At 49.7% G+C, this 23,031-nt stretch overlaps 1 protein-coding gene across 1 annotated transcript in view; it reads right to left on the minus strand.

Annotated features, from left to right (window-relative positions):
* LOC116957435 (cytochrome P450 2B4-like) overlaps window positions 1-23,031 on the minus strand; it is a 44,270-nt gene that overhangs the window by 11,354 nt on the left and 9,885 nt on the right. The window contains exons 2-6 of the mRNA XM_076056099.1: window positions 16,509-16,610; window positions 11,027-11,339; window positions 6,494-6,656; window positions 3,977-4,126; window positions 41-201 (exon numbers count right to left, since the gene is read on the minus strand). Of these exons, the coding sequence (XP_075912214.1) occupies window positions 41-201; window positions 3,977-4,126; window positions 6,494-6,656; window positions 11,027-11,269 (717 nt within the window). The 5' untranslated portion in view covers window positions 11,270-11,339; window positions 16,509-16,610. The remainder of the gene's footprint in view (window positions 1-40; window positions 202-3,976; window positions 4,127-6,493; window positions 6,657-11,026; window positions 11,340-16,508; window positions 16,611-23,031) is intronic.

Consider the following 23,031-nt stretch of genomic DNA (forward strand, 5'->3'; position numbering starts at 1 on the left):
CTGTATCCATCAGTTTTCACCTGCATCCATCGGTCATCACCTGTATCCATCGGCTTCCAAGGAGCCTCGCCACGTCGTCGAGGCAATGGACGAGCTTGAGGAATTGCGGATCGCCATCCTCGAAGCGCTCCCCGAACACGACGGAGCAGATGACGTTGGAGACGGCGGACACCAGCAGGTCGCTGACATTGAAGGCTTGCCCTGCGCGGTTGGAGCGAGGAGCGGGAGGTCATCGGTGAGAGAGGGGTCGTCGTCATCGCCACCCCACACCACACCACTCACTATTGCTAAAATAAAATAAAAACTCCTTTCCCCCCCATGTTCCGAGACGTGTGTGTGAGGAGGGGGGTGGGGGTTGTTGTGTCGGTGTGTATGTGTGGGTCCCCGTTGTGTATCGGTTAGCGCTACGAATCCGGCGACCCCGAGTTTGATTCCCGCTCGCGGTCAACACCGGTGACGATTATCTGAACTGGTCATAGGCCTCCCCTCGGTCTACTCAGCCTCAAATTAGTACCTGTTGTGCGATGTGTAAACATCGCACAACAGGTAAACATCGCCACTGGGAGGACAAAGGCGGGCAAGCGTGTTGCTGGCCATCCACCCCCTTCATGTACGTCATCGGAACGGGAAAGGATTGTGGAGGCATCGTTCCTTGCACTGCAGGAGGTGCTGCTCACCCGCGTGAGTGTGTTCATGACGTGGCGAGATGCTATCTCCCTCGCCTGGTATGCAGGCGGTCGTAGGTTCGATCATGACCCTGATGACGCCTGCTGTATATTTGGAGTCTGCGTCTCTCTCTCATCATCACCGCGGTGGCTAGGAGATGTTAACTACCTTGCCTGGTACACAGGAGGTTCGTGTGCTTGATCCCAACTCTGGCAACTCCTGTATATGTAGAGTTTGCGGTGTCTCTCTCTCTCATCATCATCACGATGGGTAGGAGATGTTAGCTCTCTTGCCTGGTATTCAGAAGGTCGTGGGTTCGATCCTGACCCTCATGACGCCTGCTGTATATTTGGAGTCTGTATGTCTCTCTCTCCGTGGTGGTCGCATGGATTTTTCTCTGGGTCCTCCGGTTTTTTCTCTCCACATTTATAATCGACGTCACGCGTTCAGAGTATTTGGCTGCCGCTACAAAGGTCCACATGATGATGAGCCACTTCAATTATGATGGCCAGGTCGGTTCTGAAGAAGGGCTACACAGCTCAGTGGGGCCTTACACCTGATAAAATTAAAACAATTTGTTTTGCTTTAAGTCTCTTCCCCCAGCCACCAGCGATCTTACACTATCCTTGCTCAATTTAAACGACATGTTTCTCTCCAAGAGAATTTTTTTGGGTTAGATCGCATAAATTTGCGTAGTTAAACCTGCCATCATGTAAACATAAACGTGGCCAATTCGCTAACTAGTTCAGAGCTAACAGCTTGTGCGTTGGAGAGTTAAACCCAACAACATATTTCTCTCTATCGACTTCAAAAGTTGCATTTTTTGCTAACCGTTTAAGCCTGTACTCAGCCACCATGATATATATTTTAAATCTACACGTAGATAGAGGGTGGACAACATGTTTTTTTTCCGGGAACGTCTGTCAGAAGACCCAGTGAAGAAAGATTTCAACTTCCACCTCCGGGAAAAGTTATCCAGCACTTCAGGGAAGGTCGCGGAAATTGAATCCCCAGTGAACGATGTTCAGGACCTCGACAGCGGATCCAACTTCGAAAAGCTGTGGCCTGAAGGCAGTTGGTGCCTGTCATGGCGGCAACCCTCGGACCCGCTGGTGGACACCGGTTGTGAGGGAAGCTGTCAAGGTGAAGAAGAAGGAGGCTTTCCGAGCAATGCTTGGAGAAAGGTCTCCCGTCTCGATTGAGAAGTACCGGCTTGCCAAGAGGGGTGGCAGCTGCAGCAGTCGCTGAATCGAAAGCCCACAGGGGGCGTGGGAGGAGTTTGCAGAGGCCATGGAGAGTGACTACCGGGCAGCCTCAAAGACGTTCTGGCGAACCATCCGACGCCTTAGAGGGGGTCGACGGGACGTGGCCCAGGTTGCTCTTAGTGAGGGTGGTGGCATGACATTGAACTCAACTAAGGAGATAGTTGAGAGGTGCAGGGAACACTTTTAGGAGCTCCTTAACCCGGTGGAAATGCCCTCCTCTCAGGAGGCAGCCCTGGGAACAGCTGGGGAGGGGGGGAGGGTCTGATCCATCGCGGCCGCTGAAGTCGCTGCGGCGGTCGAGGGCCTTCGTAGCGGCAAAGCTGCCGGGGTGGATGAGGTTCGCCCAGAGTTGTTCAAAGCGCTGGGCAGTGTAGGAGTGTCGTAGTTAACGCGCCTCTTCGATGTTGCATGGAAGGCGGGCACAGTACCTCTGGAATGGCAAACTGGGGTCGTGGTTCCCATTAAAAAAGAAAAGGGGATCAGAGGGTGTGCTCCAACTACAGAGGGATCACACTCCTCAGTGTCCCAGGTAAAGCCGATGCCAGAGTGCTGGAGAGGAGGCTCCATCATGGTCGTGGAACAATCGAGCAACTTAACACGTTAGGCTTTCGCGACCAATATCATCCATCAAACGGGTTTTATTGGGTTCGATCGCGTGAATATATAAATGTGTCGTTAAACCGGGGGACTTTTCCACAAATCTGGCTGCTGCCCGATGAAGCTAGCTGTAATTACTGGTGAAACTTCTTACTGAGATTGTAAATGTTGTGGCTTGGCTCAGGTGAAGGGACGAGACTGTCTGGTAGGACAGCGCTGGAGTGAAAAAGCCACGCTCAGATCACACAGCTTAAAGGTCGTGATCTGAGCGTAGCTTTTTCACTCCAGCGCTGTCCTACCAGACAGTCTCGTCCCTTCACCTGATGAAGGCCGCTTGTGTTGTGACCGAAACGTCGTGAGAATATTATTGTGTTATTTTATTTTATCAATTTATTATTTTATTCTCATTCTACGTGACTTTACCGAAAGAACCAAAGAAGAAGTTCCTTCAGTGATTAACAAGTCATAGCTCTAAGAAGTGAATGTAAATATCACAACTAAAGTTTAAATACATTTGCATTCATTCACATTAAAGTTACATCGCGGGATCGTCAAAAAAGGTATGTCAAGTGAAAGTTTTAAGTGAAAGCCGCCTAAAGCCGCGCTTATTCGACTTACTGAATGTCCTCAAGTACAGCAAAGCCTTGATTTAAAGCTTTCGTGACTGCAGTAATTCATATTCTTAGCTCTTTCAGTAAAGTCACGTTGAAGGGAAACAATACAAATAATAAAATATATATGAAACAATAAAAAATTATCACGACGTTTCGACCATAACACAAAACAGCAAAGCCATTTGCGTTCTCTTTTTACAGTACTCTACAATAATACTTTTCAATAATACTTTTGATGGTAAAAACACACGGGCACTACACACACATCTATTACGTACGGACATATACACACACGGTTCCAATTACATTAGTACTGTGGTTACTTTGGTGCTTGAATCCACTGCTGGATGAAGGCCCACTGCACGCTGTGTGACTTGACCAGTCTGTTGGGGAACGCCCCCCAAAACAACCTAGTCTATTAAATATTTACGTGATCTAACCCAAAAATCTGTATTATCGACACCTACTGCTATGGGGGCTATCTGCCCATTGATCGTGATGATGATGATGCACTATACACTACACTATGCACTATACTATTATTCACTACGCTATACACTCCACTACTATATATGACACTATACACTACGAAACGCCTACACTACACTATACGCAACTATACACTACGCTGCAATACACTACTATGAAGTGGAACTACTTGAGCCATAGTGGCACTACGAGACAGGCCGAGGAAAATTGGAAACAACGAATGACGGAACATGCAGTGGACACCTTACGGGGGCTATCTGCCCATGGACCGTAGTCAGTGGTGGTGGTGGTGGTGGTGACGGTGACGACGACGACGCTCATATTCGACAAGCTCGCGACTCGTACCTTTTGTGTCAGCCATGTGCTTGACGAGGAAGCCGGCCTCGGTGAAAATCTTGTCCTGGAACATCTGCTTGCCAATTCCAAAGCTCTTTAGCACGCTAAGGCTGAAGCGTTTTTTCAAAATGAAGTTGTCGCCGTGCGCCATCGTGATACCTGTTGGGGGGGGGGGGGGGACACGCGCACGTGGCTCATGTGAAACACTTGGAACGTGCAAACAACAACAACAACAACAGCGATGTTTACTGCACACCGCACCGAGTACTCATTTGTGGCTGAATCGACCTAGGGGAGGCCCAGGACCGGTTCAGATAATCGTCACTGGGTGGTGTTGGCCGTGAGCGGGAATCGAACTCGGGTCGCCAGGTTCGTAGCGCAGCGTAGCGCTAACCACTACACCACCGCTCCCCGCAGTCACACAAACACACAATGACAGTCACACACACACAACAACCGCCATTCGCCACTAAGTGGCGGTGACGTCGCCACGTCGATTGTACCAGGCTATGTGCACCTTGAGGCCACGTGAAGTGTCGAACGCCCGCTGGCAGGAGGTGACGGGACAGACCCAGCAGGTGCCATGGGTCGACTGACTGAGATGACTGGCCGATGTACCACCTGTGCCCCCTATTGTGCCAACTTGCAGTGTTTTAGCCGCCCGGGCGGTCCACTCGTTGTTGTGAGCGTCGCTGCTCTGCCCTTCGTTGTTGTTGGAGGGCGACTACCTCCAACTGCCCAGTAGCGTCCTTCACGAGCCTCTTCCACTGGGGCCGATCTTGACACCGCTGGTACCGGTCATCGGCAAGTCCACTCAGCTCCACATCCTCCTGTACCACATCACTCCATCTCTTCTCTAGCCCGTGCCGCGTTGGTTTACCCCCCTCTATCCAGGCTCACAAAAGCTGCTTGGGCATGCGGTGGCTGAGCATGCTGGCTACATGACCAAGCCAACGCAGCCTTGCCTGCGGGAGGAGCTCACTAATGGGACTTTGTCAAGCACATCTTACAAATGACAAGCCGATGGTCAGTGGGCAGATCAGGTCCACGGTAGGTCCTGGTGTCAAGAATATGGACCCGCATCCACTGTTCCATCACTATATAGTCCAGCAGATGTTCTTGCTTGCTTGGACCCCCTTGATGGTGTGTGGAGGCGCCGATGCCGAAAGAAGTGTGTTTTTAATTACAAGCCCATGGGATGCACAAAAGTCTAGCAGCCTCCTACCGTTGTTATTGAGCTGATCTGGCCCATACCTTCCAATCACTTCCAATCCAGGTGCCACCCACTCAGGCATTAAAGTCACCCAACAGGATGACTTTATCCCAAAGGGGCACTTTAGCTCGCACCTACATCCATCTACTGATGCTCATATTCGGTGGGGCATAAGTAAACACCACCACCAAACCTCGCCTCTAGTTAATGGGAAGTCGAGCCCAAAGTAGCCTCGGGGTTACAGCTTCCCACACCTCACCGCCACGCTCCCACACCCCCTTCATTCTTTGGTTCAGAAGAAGAGCCACACCCTGTTGTTTGGCAGTCTCCTGCCCCGAGTAGAGGACTGTCCACCTCTCATGGTGGCAGGAGCCAGAGCCGGTCTACCAGACCTCCTGAATGCCACAGAGATCCATGCGGTACCGATCCGACAGAGGAGCGGCAGCCTCTCCTCCGCAGTGAGCGTTCGAACATTCCACGTGGCCACCCGCAGTGGCTTTTTGCTGTTTCTGGAGGAACCCCGTTGGGTAAAGATTCAGTCTCCTGGCTCCGCCAAACGGGGTTTCACCAGGAGATGTCATAGACGCCTGTCCTCTCCGGCCCTCCGACACAGGCTTAACTTGATATTTCTCCCGTAGTTTTGTGGTGATCAATTGAGGGGTTACCGGCCCCTCGCACCAATCCAGAGCCCCCATTTGGCCGCTGTGGTGGCTACGAGCGCCATGAGGGGAATGGCCGATTTTTGAATTAGCCTCCCCTCCATGGCATTGCTCACATCCACCACAGCGTTACTGTCCGTCACCGACCGAGGAATACATGGAATGCGAGTACACACACACACATGGAACGCGAGTACACGCGCACACGTGGTATGCGCGTACAAGTATGAATCGGAGGTGCGGGGGGAGGAACCATAAGCTGAACACAACATGAATCCATTCTGTTAAAAAATGAGTTTGTCAGTCTAGATGATGATTTAAAAGTTGCATAGCTCCCAGTCGATTCCTAATATTGGAAGGTAAGAGCGTTCCGAAGCGCATCTCAAACGCGCGCAATGCAGTGAGCATCATTGTCCGATGGCTAGCCAATAGTGTAGTGGTTAGTGTAGTACATAGTGTAGTATGGTGTATAGCGGAGCATATAGTGTACCGTATAGTGTAGAGTGCAGTGTAGAGTGCAGTGCAGTGTAGCGTACAGTGTAGCGTATAGTACATCTCAAAGCGTGCGATGCAGGTGACCATCTTTGTCCGACGGCTAGCCAAAAGGACCTCCTGCGTGCTAGGCGAGGTAGCCCCCCCACCATGCTGTCTTACCCTCATACATTTCCATGCGGTCGAAGACCGGCACGTACGGGCGGAACGAGAAGTCGATGGCCTGGTGCACCAGGGCCTCCCGCACGGCTTCGAAGCCCACCAAGATCACGAACGGCGACCGGCCCAGGTAGACGGTGAACACCGGCCCGTACTCCCGGGACAGCTTGGGGAGTGTGAACAACGACGGACAGCGAATTTGTTACGACGATGCCGTGGCAAAAAAGTGGAACAGCGACGGAGAGTGAATTCACTACGTCGATGCCACGGCGAACGCAAATCAACGACGGACAGTGAATTCGTTACGACGGCGCCGTGGCGAACGTGAAACGACGATGGACGTGGAATTTGTTACGACGAGGGCCGTGGCGAACGTGCAACAGCGACGGACAGCGAATTCGTTATATGGTGACGGGCAGCGAATTCGTTACGGGCAACCGCTCGGGGGAGGGGATGCGAGTGAGAACGGCCGAAGTTGTGGAAAAATAGACACAGGCGGAGCGAGTTGAAATATTTCGTGATGGTCACGCGGCAGATAAAACTGAAGCGATTTTTTTTTTTAACCAGGTAAGGCCCCACTGAGCTACTGTGTTGCTCTTTGTTAGAAGCGACCCTGCCTATCACAGACGATAGCTCAACGAAGTGGCTTATCATCATCATCATCGTCGTCGCGTTGACATTTATAGCAGCAACCAAATACTCTAAACACATAGAGACCCATGGAGATGCATAGCGGTGATTAGAGACCCGTAGAGATGCGTAGAGAACCATAGACTGAAATAAAACGAAATTATTGTATTTACTAGGCAAAGCCCACTGAGCTATATATGTCTTTTTCAGAAGCGTCAGATTTGGGATCGAACCCACGTGCTCGTGTATACCAGGAGATGGAGTTAACATCTCCTAGCCACCGTGGCGATGATGAGAGTGACGCGTAGACTCCCAATATACAGTAGGCAACGTCAGGGTCGGGATAGAACCCACAACTTCCTGTATACTAGGCGAGGTAGTCAACATCTCCTAGCCACCTTGGCGATTATGAGAGACACGTAGACTCAAAATATACAGTAGGCAACGTCAGGGTCGGGATAGAACCCACAACCTCCTGTATACCAGGCGATGGAATTAACATCTCCCCAGCCATCGTGGCGATGATGAGAGAGACACGCAGACTCTCAATATACAGCAGGCATCGTCAGGGTCTGGATAGAACCCACAACTTTCTGTATACTAGGCGAGGTAGTTAACATGTCCTAGACACCATGGCGATGATGAGAGACACGTAGACTCTTAATATACAGCAGGCATCGTCAGGGTCGGGATAGAACCCACAACCTCCTGTATACCAGGCGATGGAATTAACATCTCCCTAGCCATCGCGGCGATGATGAGAGAGAGACACGCAGACTCAAAATATACAGCAGGCAACGTCAGGGTCGGGATAGAACCCACGACATCCTGTATACCAGGCGAGGGAGTTAACATCTCCAAGCCACCGTGATGACGGACCGAACCCAGGTCTCGTGTACATGGTTTTTACTCTCGAGGGTCATTTAGATTTGAGGTCTTTGGGAGGGGGCGGGTGCTGGGTAGTGGGTAGGAGGAACTCTCGTAGAGAGTTATCTCCGGGGCATTGACATGCAGTGCTTTGACTCGACAAACAAGTTGAGCTCAGGTCACCTTCTAGTTCAATGCCCACAGTGAATCGGACGACACAGTCCGATGTTGATGATGATGATGATGATAAGCCACTTCGCTGAGCCATCATTTGTGATGGCCAGGTCACTTCTGTAAATGAGCTACACACACCAGCTCAGTGGGCCTTGCCTGGTAAATAAAATATTTCAGTTTTAGTTTAAGCGTCTCGAGTATTTGACTGCTCCTATAAATTTGCACGCGATTATGATAATAGCCCACTTTGCTGGGCTATTGTTTGTGATAGCCAGGTGGCTTCTAGAAAACGAGCTACAACAAAGCTCGCTTAAGCCTTACATGGTAATATAAAATGTGTGGGTATCTGTGGGTCTCTGTGGGTGTCTATGGGTTTCTGTGAGTCACTGTGGGTCTCTGTGGGCCCCTACGCATCTCGATAGGTCTCTGTGGGTCTCTATGAGTCTCTGTGCATCTCTATGGGTATCTGTGGGATTCTATGCGACTCTATGGGTCTCTGTGAGTCTTTATGGATCTCTATTGGTCTCTATGAATTTCTCTGGGTCTCTGTGGGTCTCTGTGGGTTTATGTGGGTTTATGCGGGTCTCCTATGGGTCTCTGTGTGTTTCTCTGTGGGTCTGTATGGGTCTGTATGGGTCTCTGTGGGTCTCTGGATCTCTATGGGTCTCTGTGGGTCTCTGTGAGTCCCTGTAGGTTTCTATGGGTCTCAATGAATTTCTGTGAGTTTCTGTGAGTCTCTATGGGTCGCTGTGGATCTCTATGGGTATCTGTGGGCATCTATGGATCTCTGTGTGTCTCTGTGTGTCTCTATGGGTCTCTATGGGTCTCTATGGGTTTATGTGGGTTTATGTGGGTCTCCTCTGGTTCTCTGTGTGTTTCTCTGTGGATCTCTGTGGGTCTGTATGGGTCTCTGTGGGTCTCTGGATCTCTATGGGTCTCTGTGGGTCTCTGTGAGTCCCTGTAGGTTTCTATAGGTCTCAATGAATTTCTGTGAGTTTCTGTGAGTCTCTATGGGTCGCTGTGGATCTCTATGGGTATCTGTGGGCATCTATGGATCTCTGTGTGTCTCTGTGTGTCTCTATGGGTCTCTATGGGTCTCTGTGGGTTTATGTGGGTTCATGTGGGTCTCCTCTGGTTCTCTGTGTGTTTCTCTGTGGATCTCTGTGGGTCTGTATGGGTCTCTGTGGGTCTCTGGATCTCTATGGGTCTCTGTGGGTCTCTGTGAGTCCCTGTAGGTTTCTATGGGTCTCAATGAATTTCTGTGAGTTTCTGTGAGTCTCTATGGGTCGCTGTGGATTTCTATGGGTATCTGTGGGCTTCTATGAATCTCTGTGTCTCTATGGGTCTCTGTGGGTCTCTATGGATCTCTGTGGATCTCTATGTGCCTCAGTGGGTCTCTGTGGGTCTCTGTGAGTCTCTATGGGTCTCTATGGGCCTCTGTGGGTCTTCATGGATCTCTGTGGGTCTCTGTGGGTCTCTATGGATCTCTGTGGGTCTCTGTGGGTCTCTATTGGATCTCTATGTGCCTCAGTGGGTCTCTGTGGGTCTCTGTGGGTCTCTATTGGTCTCTATGGGTCTCTATGTGCCTCAGTGGGTCTCTGTGGGTCTCTGTGAGTCTCTATGGGTCTCTATGGGCCTCTGTGGGTCTTCATGGATCTCTGTGGGTCTCTGTGGGTCTCTATGGATCTCTGTGGGTCTCTGTGGGTCTCTATTGGATCTTTGTGGGTCTCTGTGGCTCTCTGTGGGTCTCTATTGGATCTCTATGGGTCTCTATGGATCTCTGTGGGTCTATGTTGGTCTCTATTGGATCTGTGTGTCTCTGTGGGTCTCTATGAGTCTCTGTGGGTCTTTATTGGTTTTCTATGGGTCTCTGTGGGTCTCTATGGATCTCTGTGGGTCTCTATTGGATCTCTATGGGTCTCTGTGGGTCTCTGTGGGTCTCTGTGGGTCTCTATTGGATCTCTATGGGTCTCTATGGATCTCTGTGGGTCTCTGTGGGTCTCTGTGGGTCTCTATTGGTTCTCTATGGGTCTCTATGTGTCTCTGTGGGTCTCTGTGGGTCTCCATGGGTCTCTATGGATCTCTGTGGGTCTCTGTGAGTCTCTATTGGATCTCTGTGGGTCTCTGTGGGTCTCTGTGGGTCTCTATTGGATCTCTATGGGTCTCTATGGATCTCTGTGGGTCTCTGTGGGTCTCTGTGGGTCTCTATTGGATCTCTGTGGGTCTCTGTGGGTCTCTATGGATCTCTATGGGTCTCTGTGGGTCTCTATGGATCTCTGTGGGTCTCTGTGGGTCTCTATGGATCTCTGTGGGTCTCTGTGGGTCTCTATGGATCTCTATGGGTCTCTGTGGGTCTCTGTGGGTCTCTGTGGGTCTCTATTGGATCTCTATGGGTCTCTGTGGGTCTCTATGGGTCTCTGTGGGTCTCTATGGATCTCTGTGGGTCTCTGTGGGTCTCTATGGATCTCTGTGGGTCTCTGTGGGTCTCTGTGGGTCTCTATTGGATCTGTGTGTCTCTGTGGGTCTCTATGGGTATCTGTGGGTCTCTATTGGATCTCTATGGGTCTCTATTGGATCTCTATGGGTCTCTGTGGGTCTCCATGGATCTCTGTGGGTCTCTGTGGGTCTCTATGGATCTCTGTGGGTCTCTGTGGGTCTCTATTGGATCTGTGTGTCTCTGTGGGTCTCTATGGGTCTTTGTGGGTCTCTATTGGTTCTCTATGGGTCTCTGTGGGTCTCTATGGATCTCTGTGGGTCTTTATTGGGTCTCTGTGGGTCTCTGTGGGTCTCTATGGATCTCTATGGATCTCTGTGGGTCTCTGTGGATCTCTGTGGGTCTCTGTGGGTCTCCCCGTGCTCCACAACCTTCACGAAGTCGTCGTAGGGCGCTCGGTGGTCAATCCGGAGGAGGTTCCCGACGAGCGGCCACGCGCGGGGCCCGGGCGGGAGGAGGCCCCGGCGGCTGTCGGCCCCGCGGGCCCACCGGGACGCGGCGCCCACCAGCAGGAGGACGGCGGCGGCGGCGGCGGCGGCAATCGGCAACGTCGGGGGCCCCCACGCGGACGCCACAGCCGGGGGCGAGGCGGGAAGGGCGCTCGACGAGGACATGACGGGGAGCCGACTGGGCGGTGGTGGTGGTGGTGGTGGTGGCGGCGGTGGCGCCGGTGGCGGCGGTGGGCTGCAGAGGGACAGAGAGGTCCACCGCGTGGTGGGAAGAAGTGGTGAAGGGGAGGAGACGGATTTAAAAATCTGTGTAAGTAAAAAAAATAAAGGAAAGGCGCATTTTGGAAAGAGGGTAAACGTTCTAATCGCTCGAAGATGTATTGTGCGTGCGTGCTCGCTCGTGGTCACTTCATAGGTGCTCGCGAACAGCACTTGCCCCAACAGTCTGTTGAAGGTTATCCGGTGGAGGGGGGGGGTCTTTGTTTTTGTGTCTGGAACATCTTCGCCAGCTAGACACTTAGGCTGGCCTGCCTGTCGATCCATCCTGGGTTTAACCTGCGGGCTGGATTGTGTGAGGAGCTCACAAATCCTTGAAAGATCTGGACAAAGTGCCAACGGTGAGCTCCTCTGGCAGGCAAGGCTGCGTTGGCTGGGTCATGTAGCCCGCATGCCCAGCCACCGCATGCCGAAACAGCTTTTGCTCGGCCGGATTGAGGGGGCTAAGCGGGCGCGGTACGGGCTAGAGAAGAGATGGAGTGATGTGGTACAGGAGGACGTGGAGCTGAGTGGACTTGCCGATGACTGGTACCGGCGGTTGTCAAGATCGGCCTCTGTGGAGGAGGCTTGTGAAGAACGCTACTGGGCAGTTGGAGGCAGTCGCCCTCCAACAACAACGGAGGGCGGAGGTGCGACGCTCACAACAACGAGCGGAGCGCCGGACGGCTAAAATACAGCAAGATGGCACAGTAGGGGGGTACAGGTGGTGCATCTACCGGTCATCTGAGCCAACCCATGGCACCTGGGTCTGTCTCGTGACCTCCTGCCAGCGGGCGTTCGACACTCCACGTGGCCTCAAAGTGCACCTAGCCTGGCACAGGCGCCGTGGTTACATCACCGTCACGAAGTGGCGAATGGCGGTTGTATTGGTGGTTGCCTGATGATGGTGTTGGTATGTATGTACTACGTTGAACTTCATTATGGGACCTCCTTTGCCAGTACCAATTTTGCCCTTAATTCTAGGCAACAAAACAGGTTTTGGCGTCGTCTGGTCTAACACCGTTTGGGACGAGGCTCAAAAGAAAGCCGTCTCTGGTGTGGACCAATCACTTTCAAAGACAATGCCACATATATTATCAGAGTATGTTTTTTGTTTGCATTCCGACCGGCGAGGGGGGGAGAGGGAGTTTACACATGTTCACCGCCTCTACACCGTTCATCATGCTAAGTCCGCCAATTAAATGCAAATTTTGATGCTAATTCCTTTGTCAAGGCGCTCTGTTTCCTCTCACACAGCTTAAAGGTCGCGGTCTGAGCTTGGCTGTGTTCGCTCCAGCGCTGTTCTCGAGACAGTCTCGTCCCTTCACCTGATGGAGGCCACTTGTGTTGTGGCCGAAACGTCGTGAGAATTTTATTGTGTTATTTTATTAATTTATTAATTTATTCCCATTCTACGTGGTGACTTTACCGAAAGAACCAAAGAACACGGCTGTTTTGTTGCCAGAAAAAAAGGGGGAAAGCCTATTCTCGCATGTTGAACTTCTTTCGCACCGTACGTAGCCAACCGTTGCTAATCGGAGGTGCGGGGGAAGGATAACAAACTGAACACAACGACAACAATAACAGGAAGCAGTTCCAGAATAAGATGCTCTAAACACGTGACGTTTAGTCTACGTGAGGAGGGGAAAACCGGAGGACTCGGAGAAAAGTCACGTGACCACACACAGAGAGAGAGAGACACGCAGACTCCAAATACATAGAGCAAGCGTCAGGGTAGGGATCGAACTCACAACCTCCTGTATACCAGGCGAGGTAGTTAACATTTCACCACCGTGATGATGATGATGAGAGAGAGAGAGAGAGACACGCAGACTCCACATATATAGAGCAAGCGTTAGGGTAGGGATCGAGCTCACGACCGCCTGCATACCAGGCGAGGTAGTTAACATTTCATCACCGTGATTATGATGATGAGAGAGAGAGAGACGCAGACTCCACATATATAGCAAGCGTCAGGGTAGGGATCGAACTCACGACCTCCTGCATACCTGGCGAGGTAGTTAACATTTCACCACCATGATGATGATGATGAGAGACAGAGAGACACGCAGACTCCACATATATAGAGCAGGCGTCAGGGTAGGGATTGAACTCACGACCTCCTGCACACCAGGCGAGGTAGTTAACATTTCACCACCGTGATGATGATGATGAGAGAGAGACATGCAGACTCCACATATATAGAGCAAGAGTCAGGGTAGGGATCGAACTCACGACCTCCTGCATACCAGGCGAGGTAGTTAACATTTCACCACCATGATGATGATGATGAGAGACAGAGAGACACGCAGACTCCACATATATAGAGCAGGCGTCAGGGTAGGGATTGAACTCACGACCTCCTGCATACCAGGCGAGGTAGTTAACATTTCACCACCGTGATGATGATGATGAGAGAGAGACATGCAGACTCCACATATATAGAGCAAGAGTCAGGGTAGGGATCGAACTCACGACCTCCTGCATACCAGGCGAGGTAGTTAACATTTCACCACCATGATGATGATGAGAGAGACACGCAAACTCCGCATATATAAGCAAGCGTTAGGGTAGGGATCGAACTCACGACCTCCTGCATACCAGGCGAGGTAGTTAACATTTCACCACCATGATGATGATGAGAGAGAGACACGCAGACTCCACACATATAGAGCAAACGTCAGGGTAGGGATGGAACTCACGACCTCCTGCATACCAGGCGAGGTAGTTAACATTTCACCACCATGATGATGATGATGAGAGAGAGACACGCAGACTCCACATATATAGAGCAAACGTCAGGGTAGGGATCGAACTCACGACCTCCTGCATACCAGGCGAGGTAGTTAACATTTCACCACCATGATGATGATGAGAGAGAGAAACGCAAACTCCACATATATAGAGCAGGCTTCAGGGTAGGGATCGAACTCACGACCTCCAGCATACCAGGCGAGGTAGTTAACATTTCACCACCATGATGATGATGATGAGAGAGAGACACGCAGACTCCACATATATAGAGCAAACGTCAGGGTAGGGATCGAACTCACGACCTCCTGCATACCAGGCGAGGTAGTTAACATTTCACCACCGTGATGATGATGATGAGAGAGACGCAGACTCAACATATATAAGCAAGCGTCAGGGTAAGGATCGAACTCACGACCTCCTGCATACCAGGCGAGGTAGTTAACATTTCACCACCGTGATGATGATGAGAGAGAGACACGCAGACTCCACATATATAGAGCAGGCGTCAGGGTAGGGATCGAACTCACGACCTCCTGCATACCAGGCGAGGTAGTTAACATTTCACCACCGTGATGATGATGATGATGAGAGAGAGACACGCAGACTCAACATATAGAGCAAGCGTCAGGGTAGGGATCGAACTCACGACCTCCTGCATACCAGGCGAGGTAGTTAACATTTCACCACCGTGATGATGATGATGAGAGAGAGACACGCAGACTCCACATATATAGAGCAGGCGTCAGGGTAAGGATCGAACTCACGACCTCCTGCATACCAGGCGAGGTAGTTAACATTTCACCACCATGATGATGATGAGAGAGAGAAACGCAAACTCCACATATATAGAGCAGGCTTCAGGGTAGGGATCGAACTCACGACCTCCAGCATACCAGGCGAGGTAGTTAACATTTCACCACCATGATGATGATGAGAGAGAGACACGCAGACTCCACATATATAGAGCAAACGTCAGGGTAGGGATCGAACTCACGACCTCCTGCATACCAGGCGAGGTAGTTAACATTTCACCACCATGATGATGATGATGAGAGAGAGACACGCAAACTCCACATATATAGAGCAAACGTCAGGGTAGGGATGGAACTCACGACCTCCTGCATACCAGGCGAGGTAGTTAACATTTCACCACCGTGATGATGATGATGATGAGAGAGAGACACGCAAACTCCACATGTATAGAGCAGGCGTCAGGGTAGGGATCGAACTCACGACCTCCTGCATACCAGGCGAGGTAGTTAACATTTCACCACCGTGATGATGATGATGAGAGAGACGCAGACTCAACATATATAAGCAAGCGTCAGGGTAAGGATCGAACTCACGACCTCCTGCATACCAGGCGAGGTAGTTAACATTTCACCACCGTGATGATGATGAGAGAGAGACACGCAGACTCCACATATATAGAGCAGGCGTCAGGGTAGGGATCGAACTCACGACCTCCTGCATACCAGGCGAGGTAGTTAACATTTCACCACCGTGATGATGATGATGATGAGAGAGAGACACGCAGACTCAACATATAGAGCAAGCGTCAGGGTAGGGATCGAACTCACGACCTCCTGCATACCAGGCGAGGTAGTTAACATTTCACCACCGTGATGATGATGATGAGAGAGAGACACGCAGACTCCACATATATAGAGCAGGCGTCAGGGTAAGGATCGAACTCACGACCTCCTGCATACCAGGCGAGGTAGTTAACATTTCACCACCGTGATGATGATGATGATGAGAGAGACACGCAGACTCCACATATATAGAGCAGGCGTCAGGGTAGGGATCGAACTCACGACCTCCTGCATACCAGGCGAGGTAGTTAACATTTCACCACCGTGATGATGATGATGAGAGAGAGAGAGACACGCAGACTCCACATATATAGAGCAAGCGTCAGGGTAGGGATCGAACTCACGACCTCCTGCACACCAGGCGAGGTAGTTAACATTTCACCACCGTGATGATGATGATGATGAGAGAGAGAGAGACACGCAAACTCCAAATATACAGCAGGCATCAGGGTCGGGATCGAACCCACGACATCCTGCATGCCAGGATGTCGTGGGTTCGATGGTGATGATGAGAGAGACACCGCCAACTCCAAATATTATTCCAATAACTTATCGCGTCAAAATGTACAAACCCCCCCCCCCCAACCCACCCACCCCATCCAGACAGGCAAATAGCTGAATAAGCAATCACCATTACAGCAGTGGATGGGTTGTGCCCACCGGTAGCCAGGCACGGCCCAATTTCAATGACCCAAATGTATGTGTGTGGGTGTTTGTGCTTTGTTTTTTCTCCCCCCCCCAATTAAAAATTGCGGCTCATTTTGTATTGCGACACAGTGGCCCGAGCCAAAAACCCTCACCTTGATCCTCTGCGGCTCCCCAAGCGGCTGAGCTCCTCCGCTCCCCTTTTAGCGCAAGGCAGCGATTTGTTCAGGGGCCAAAGATGGCCCGGTTCGAGAGGTCTGGCTGGCCACGAGAGAGTGAGAGAGAGAGAAAGAGCCAGCCAGAGAGCGATAAGCAGTTTTATTGGAGCGGTTATCGATGGGTAAATGTTGACAAGGGGAGGGCAAGGGCAAAGTGGGCAGGTGGAATTAAACATTGACCGATTCTAGACTGGGGAAATTCTTCCGAAATAAATGTGGTCCGACCTCATTAATTCTGGGTCACTGAGAATTTAAAATGATGCTTAAAATTAATTTGGAGCTTTCGTGACTGCAGGAATCCACACTCTTTGGTTATTTGGGTAAAGTCACGTGGGTGGAAAAATTAAATGGAGTGAAAAATATGATATATCACGACGTTTCGATCGCAACACAATCGGTCGTCTTCAGGCAGAAAAAAATAGTACAGCAGTTCTACTGCTGTACCAGACACCCATAGACTCATCACACAGAGATCACTCGCAGTGGACATGAGTTCAGGATCCATACTCTTTGGTTCTATTCGGTAAAGTCACGTAGGTAAAAAAATAAAACAACAAAAATCACGACTTTTCGGCCACAACACAAAGCGGCCTTCATCAGGTGAAGGGACCAAACTGTCCAGCGGACAGCGTTGGAGTGAAGAAAGCCAAGCGCTGGTCGCCTCCTTTTAAGCTGTGAGGGGTTAAACAGTAAACGCCTTGATAAAGGAAATGAGCATAAAACGTACTACTGACAGAGCTTGGAATTAGCATAAGATGATAATACACCACCTTGGAAGTTTGGAGTGCCACTACTAGAATAAATATACTGTACCATTGAAAATTAGTTTAATGTTTGGTTCGATTTAGAACATCTTTCCAATGGTTGCTTAATTTGAAACCATCTTCTCGGTTGAAATTGTGTCTGTGTTTGTAAATCTGAATTGCCTCGTGGACAAATCTCTGATAAAAAAAACCCGTGGGTTTGCAGAGCCTTGGTATCGGAGGAAACTATATCGTGATCACCCACAGCGTTGTAACAATGATCAGCTACGGCAGAAGAATTCGTTCTGCCGTGTAGTAGTGGCACTCCAAACTTCCAAGGTGGTGCATTATCATCTTATGCTAATTCCAAGCTCTGTCAGAAGTACGTTTTATGCTAATTTCCTTTGTCAAGGCGTTTACTGTTTATCCCCTCACAGCTTAAAAGGAGGCGACCGGCGCTTGGCTTTCTTCACTCCAACGCTGTCCACTGGACAGTTTGGTCCCTTCACCTGATGAAGGCCGCTTGTATTGTGGCCGAAACGTCGTGATTTTTGTTGTTTTATTTTTGACCTACGTGACTTTACCGAATAGAACCAAAGAGTATGGATCCTTGCAGTCACGAAAGCTTCAAATCTAGAGTTCAGGATGTGTTCACCATTCAAGTCCGCTCGTCCAGGCGAGTAGAATTCAACCGCATTAATCAGATATTTTTTTTACAATTCCTGAATAACGAAAATTCAGGACCTACTTAATGATGCTGGTTCAGCAATTCCACTGCTGGATTATTTTTTAAAATTATTTTTTACTCTTTGGTTCTTTCTGTAAAGTCACGTAGAAAATAAAATAATAGAATGCGACATTTCGGTTGCAACACCAGCAGCCATAATCGGGTAAGAATGAATGATTAAACACACGCACGGAAACAACACGGGCATACACACATGCAGAGACACAGCGTATGTCTGCCTAGGCCTCGCTCGGTGTGTCTCTGCATGTGTGTCTGCCTATGTTATTCTTGGTTCTTTCGGTAAAGTCACCACGTAGAAGGGAAACAATAAAATAATAAAAATATAAATCAATACATTTCTCACGACGTTTCGACTGCAACACAAGCAATCATCATCAGGTGTGAAAACCACAACAAGAAAATTTGAAAAAAAATTGTTTTTTTCAAAAATATTTTTTTTCACAAACCACAACAAGAAAATTTGAAAAAAATTTGTTTTTTTTCAAAAATATATTTTTTTCACATTTTCTTGTTGTGGTTTTCACACCTGATGATGAGTGCTTGTGTTCCAGTCGAAACGTCGTGAGAATTTCATTGTTTTATATTTCTATTATTTTATTGTTTCCCTTCTACGTGGTGGTGACTTTACCGAAAGAACCAAGAATATGAATCCCTGCAGTCACGAAAGCTTTAAATCAAAACTTCTGCCCACGTTGTTTCCGTGCGTGTGTTTTTTTATCATTCATTCTTACCTGACGATGGCTGCTTGTGTTGCAACCGAAACGTCGCATTCTATTATCTGATTTGATTTTCCCACGTGACTTTACCGAAAGAACAAAACAGCAAGCTTAAAATTCTTCTTAGATACGACGCATTTGACAGTGCGCTGCGCGGCAAGTAAACAGGCGGCGTGGAATGCCTTCCGGTCAGTGCCAACACATTTCCTCGGAAACAACAAGGCTGACGACTACAGGGAGTTGGTGGAGGTCCTCCTAGAGGCATACAAAAGCCTTGGTTGCAACGTGTCACTGAAGACACAATTTTTTTGCACTCTCTCATCTCGATTTTTTTCTTTTTCCGCCACCGAATTACGGAGCAGTGAGCGATCAGCACGGCGAGCGATTTCACCCGGGACGTTGCGACGACGGAGAAACGCTGTCGGGGCCAATGGAGCCCATCAATGCTTGCAGGCTATTGCTGGACAGTGACGAGACATTTCTCCATTTAGTAGTGGTAGGAACCCCCTGGTTACTACACTACACCAGCCCACAGGGGATTATTGTTGTGCCCGTCCGTCCGTCGTGCATTCAAACATGGGAGAGGTGGGGCTGGGTGGAGAGGGGAGGGTGGGGAAGGGCTGGGTGGGGAGGGTGGGGCTGGGTTGGGGGGTGGGAGGGGCTGGTCACCCCGTGGTGCCCTTATAAAACTCAACGTTTAACCTACTCACGCCGGCTTGTGCCCGCCCTCACAGTCGGGCATATTGTGCGGAATGCACCACGTGGTGGTGCCGCTGTTGACCCTGGCCATTGACCGAGCAACCCAACGTTCCTACCAGCTCCCTCCCTCCGCAGGAGAATGTGTTTAATGCAAGAGACAAGCCAAGAAGCCCCGAGTAGACACTGAATGAGGACTAAACTACGTACTTACATGTACATAATCGTTTTTAGCCTTTTTTTCCCGTAACAATTTTACTTATATGACCCTTTTGCTGATTTTTTTAAGTGTTACATGAATAGGACAGGTGACATGTTATCATGTAAAGCAACCATGAACACATCAAAAGTCCTAGGTTTACAATTATATGGACGTAAAATGTAAAAAAACAAAAACTTCAATATCTTGGGAACAATAACTAAGCAGTTGTTTCATTTGTCATATTTGAATTCAGCACATCAAAATCCATAATGAACAGCACATTTGATCTCCGAAGCTGACAACGTCCAAAAAAAAAATGTGTTGACCAGTGAATAATATTTTATCAATGCAAGGTGCTCGCCGATATTTCCCCCGGCATCAATGGATGTTGTTTTTTTTTTAAATAAAAAAAAACATTTTACAAATCTCATGCGCGATTTAACAGGGCAAATGCAATGCTGTTTGGTGAGCCCTTTCGGCCGCTGAAACCGCTCTTTTTCAGAAGCTACGTGGCCATCACAAATGATGTTTCAAAGAAAGTGGCGTGTCATCATCATCATCACGTGAGCATTTCTATCAGCAGCAAAATACAATACCAGATGAGACCCACTGAGCGGCCAGGTAGCACTTTTTATCATTATCATTATTATTATTTTACACGCTTTTATTTAACTCACTCTGTCTGTTGTTTTGATTTAAAACTTTCGTGACTGCAGGGATTCATATTCTTGGTTCTTTCGGTAAAGTCACGTAGGTAGGGAAACAATAAAACAATAAAAATATAAGACGATAAAATTCTCACGACGTTTATTGTTTTTTTACTTTTATTATTTTATTGTTTCCCTTCTACGTGACTTTACCGAAAGAACTGTCTGTTATTGTTGTCGTTGTTGTATCCTCAAATTTTGTAACTCGATTGTAACCCACTTCCCAATGTGGTATCGACTGCAAACTCGGCATACTGATGTCACACTCATGACAGTACGAAATTCTATCATTAAAAATAATAAAATATTTTTTTAACAATATTTTTACACGCTTTCAATTAACTCACTCTGTCTGTTGTTGTATCCTCAAATCTTGTAACTCGATTGTAACCCACTTCCCAATGTGGCATCGACTGCAAAACTTGGTACACTGATGTCATACTGATGACAATACGATATTCTATCATTTAAAAAATGTTGTAAACATAAGTTTTTACACGTTATCTTTCGGCTTGGGTCTAATTGTCCACGCTCAACTCACGTTGGCTGTAAATCACCACGGCCCCCTTACGTTGTGTGCAAGCTTCGGGGCCACTTCCTGGAGTCGTGCGGTTCTGCCATTACGAGTAGGGTACATTCAATGAAAGCGTGCTTTAAAAAAAAAAGTATTTTTAAATATTACTTTGTCAGAAGCGACCCTCACCAGAGACGATAGCTCAACACAGTGGCTTATCGCGTGGACATGTGACAGCGGCGAAACAACTTCTCAAACGCATTGTTCCACACACGTGGAGAGAAAACGCCGGAGAACCCAGTGACAAATCCACGTGAACACAGGCATGAACTTGCCATCAGCCCCCTCCAAAAAACACATTCTCCTGCGGAGGGAGGGAGCGGGTAGGAACGTTGGGTTGCTCGGTCAATGGCCAGGGTCAACAGCGGCACCACGTGGTGTGTTCAGCACAATATGCCCGACTGTGAGGGCGGGCACAAGCCGGCGTGAGTAGGTGAAACGTTGAGTTTTATAAGGGCACCACGGGGTGACCAGCCCCTCCCCACCCTCCCCTCTCCAACCAGCCCCACCCCTCCCATTTTTGGATGCACGACGGACGGACGGACGGACACAATAATCCCCTGTGGGCTGGTGGTGTAGTAACCAGGAGGTTCCTACACAGTACTAAGCACCTGCCCTGGCTATTTTGTGTCAGCAAACTCTGCACACCCTCAGCTCCCAAATGGTGATGGGGCAGTTGTGGAGAGGATTGGGGAGGTCTCCATATCGAGCGGCATTATCTTCAACATCGGTCGCGTAACGCTGTGTGTCGCTCCGCACGAAGCTTCGGGTCTTCTCGGCCACGATCATGCCCTCCATTCTCTACGCTTGCTAAACGTGGACCCCCCCCCCCCCCCCTCTTCAAATTGAATATCTCCGCTGGTTAGAAACATTCAGGCTGACCTGTTGACGATCCATCCTGGGTTTAACCCGGCTGTACGGGTTAGGGGGGGTTTAGGTTAATCTTTGTTCAGTGAAATACTATTTCTGCATACGCGCGCGTGTGTACTATGTGGGGAGCGGTAGTGTAGTGGTTAGCGCTACGAACCCGGCTACGACCCGGGTTCGATTCCCGCTCACGGCCAACGCCGATGACGGTAATCTGAACCGGTACCTGAGCCCAACCCTAGGTCGACTCAGCCTCAAAACGAGTGCCTGGTGCGGTGTGCAAACATCGCCACTGGGGAGACAAAGGCGGCCGGGCGTGGTGTTGGCCACCCACCCCCTCGTGCGCCGTGCCGGCCTTGATAGGTGCTCGCTAACAGCACTTGCCCCCTACAGTCTGTTAAAGGCTACACGAGGGGTCTTCGTCTTTTGATCTTTGCTACTGCGCTTATCGTTATCTGTGTAGTGGTGATTGTAGCATCACCACTGTGTACACACACACACACGTGTGACGTCACTATGCGGGGGAGCGTCACGACCGCGCGGGTCTACACACACACACACATGACGTCATCACCGGTTGGAGGCGGGAATGACGTCAGGGCCGGTTCTGGACTCCGGGAGGCCACGAGGGTGGTGTGAGGTCGTGGCACTCTCTGTGACCCCGGCTGGACACGTGACTGGACCCCAGTGGGGGCCGGGGGCCTAGGGGGCACCTCGGGGGGGGGGGGGGGGGGGCTTCGAGAGGGTTCTCGAAGGGAGGCGTGGCCAGGGCAGGGCCCGGGCACGCCGAGGGCCATATAAGCAGCCTCCTCACGAGGTTCGAGGCTGCCCGTATCAAGGACGAAGATGCATCGTGAAGACGCCTCCTAAGAAGAGTCAAGCCTCCAGTAGCCCACCTGGCTGGGCCACGCTAGAGTATCTGAGAAGTTGTGTGTGTTAGCTAGAGTAGGTCGGTGGTCACCACCTTATTTACAGTGTTATATTACTTACAGTTCTAATAAATAAGTGTTGCCTCCCAACAAGAAGTTGTGTGTGTGCACATAATTCGAATCCACTACATCTGTGTGAACACGAGATAGAGTTCCTTGCACTCACAATGTCAATCAGCCCGAGGCTGAACCGATACCGCTGAGATCACCCTTCTGAACATGCCTAAACATCTGTTTTTTAAAACTTATTTTTTAATGTAACTACACTGGGGCTCCTG

The sequence above is a fragment of the Petromyzon marinus genome, chromosome 74 (assembly GCF_048934315.1).
Source record: "Petromyzon marinus isolate PM22_M1 ecotype Great Lakes invasive population chromosome 74, UKy_Petmar_22M1.pri1.0, whole genome shotgun sequence".
Classification (NCBI taxonomy): Eukaryota; Metazoa; Chordata; class Hyperoartia; order Petromyzontiformes; family Petromyzontidae; genus Petromyzon; species Petromyzon marinus.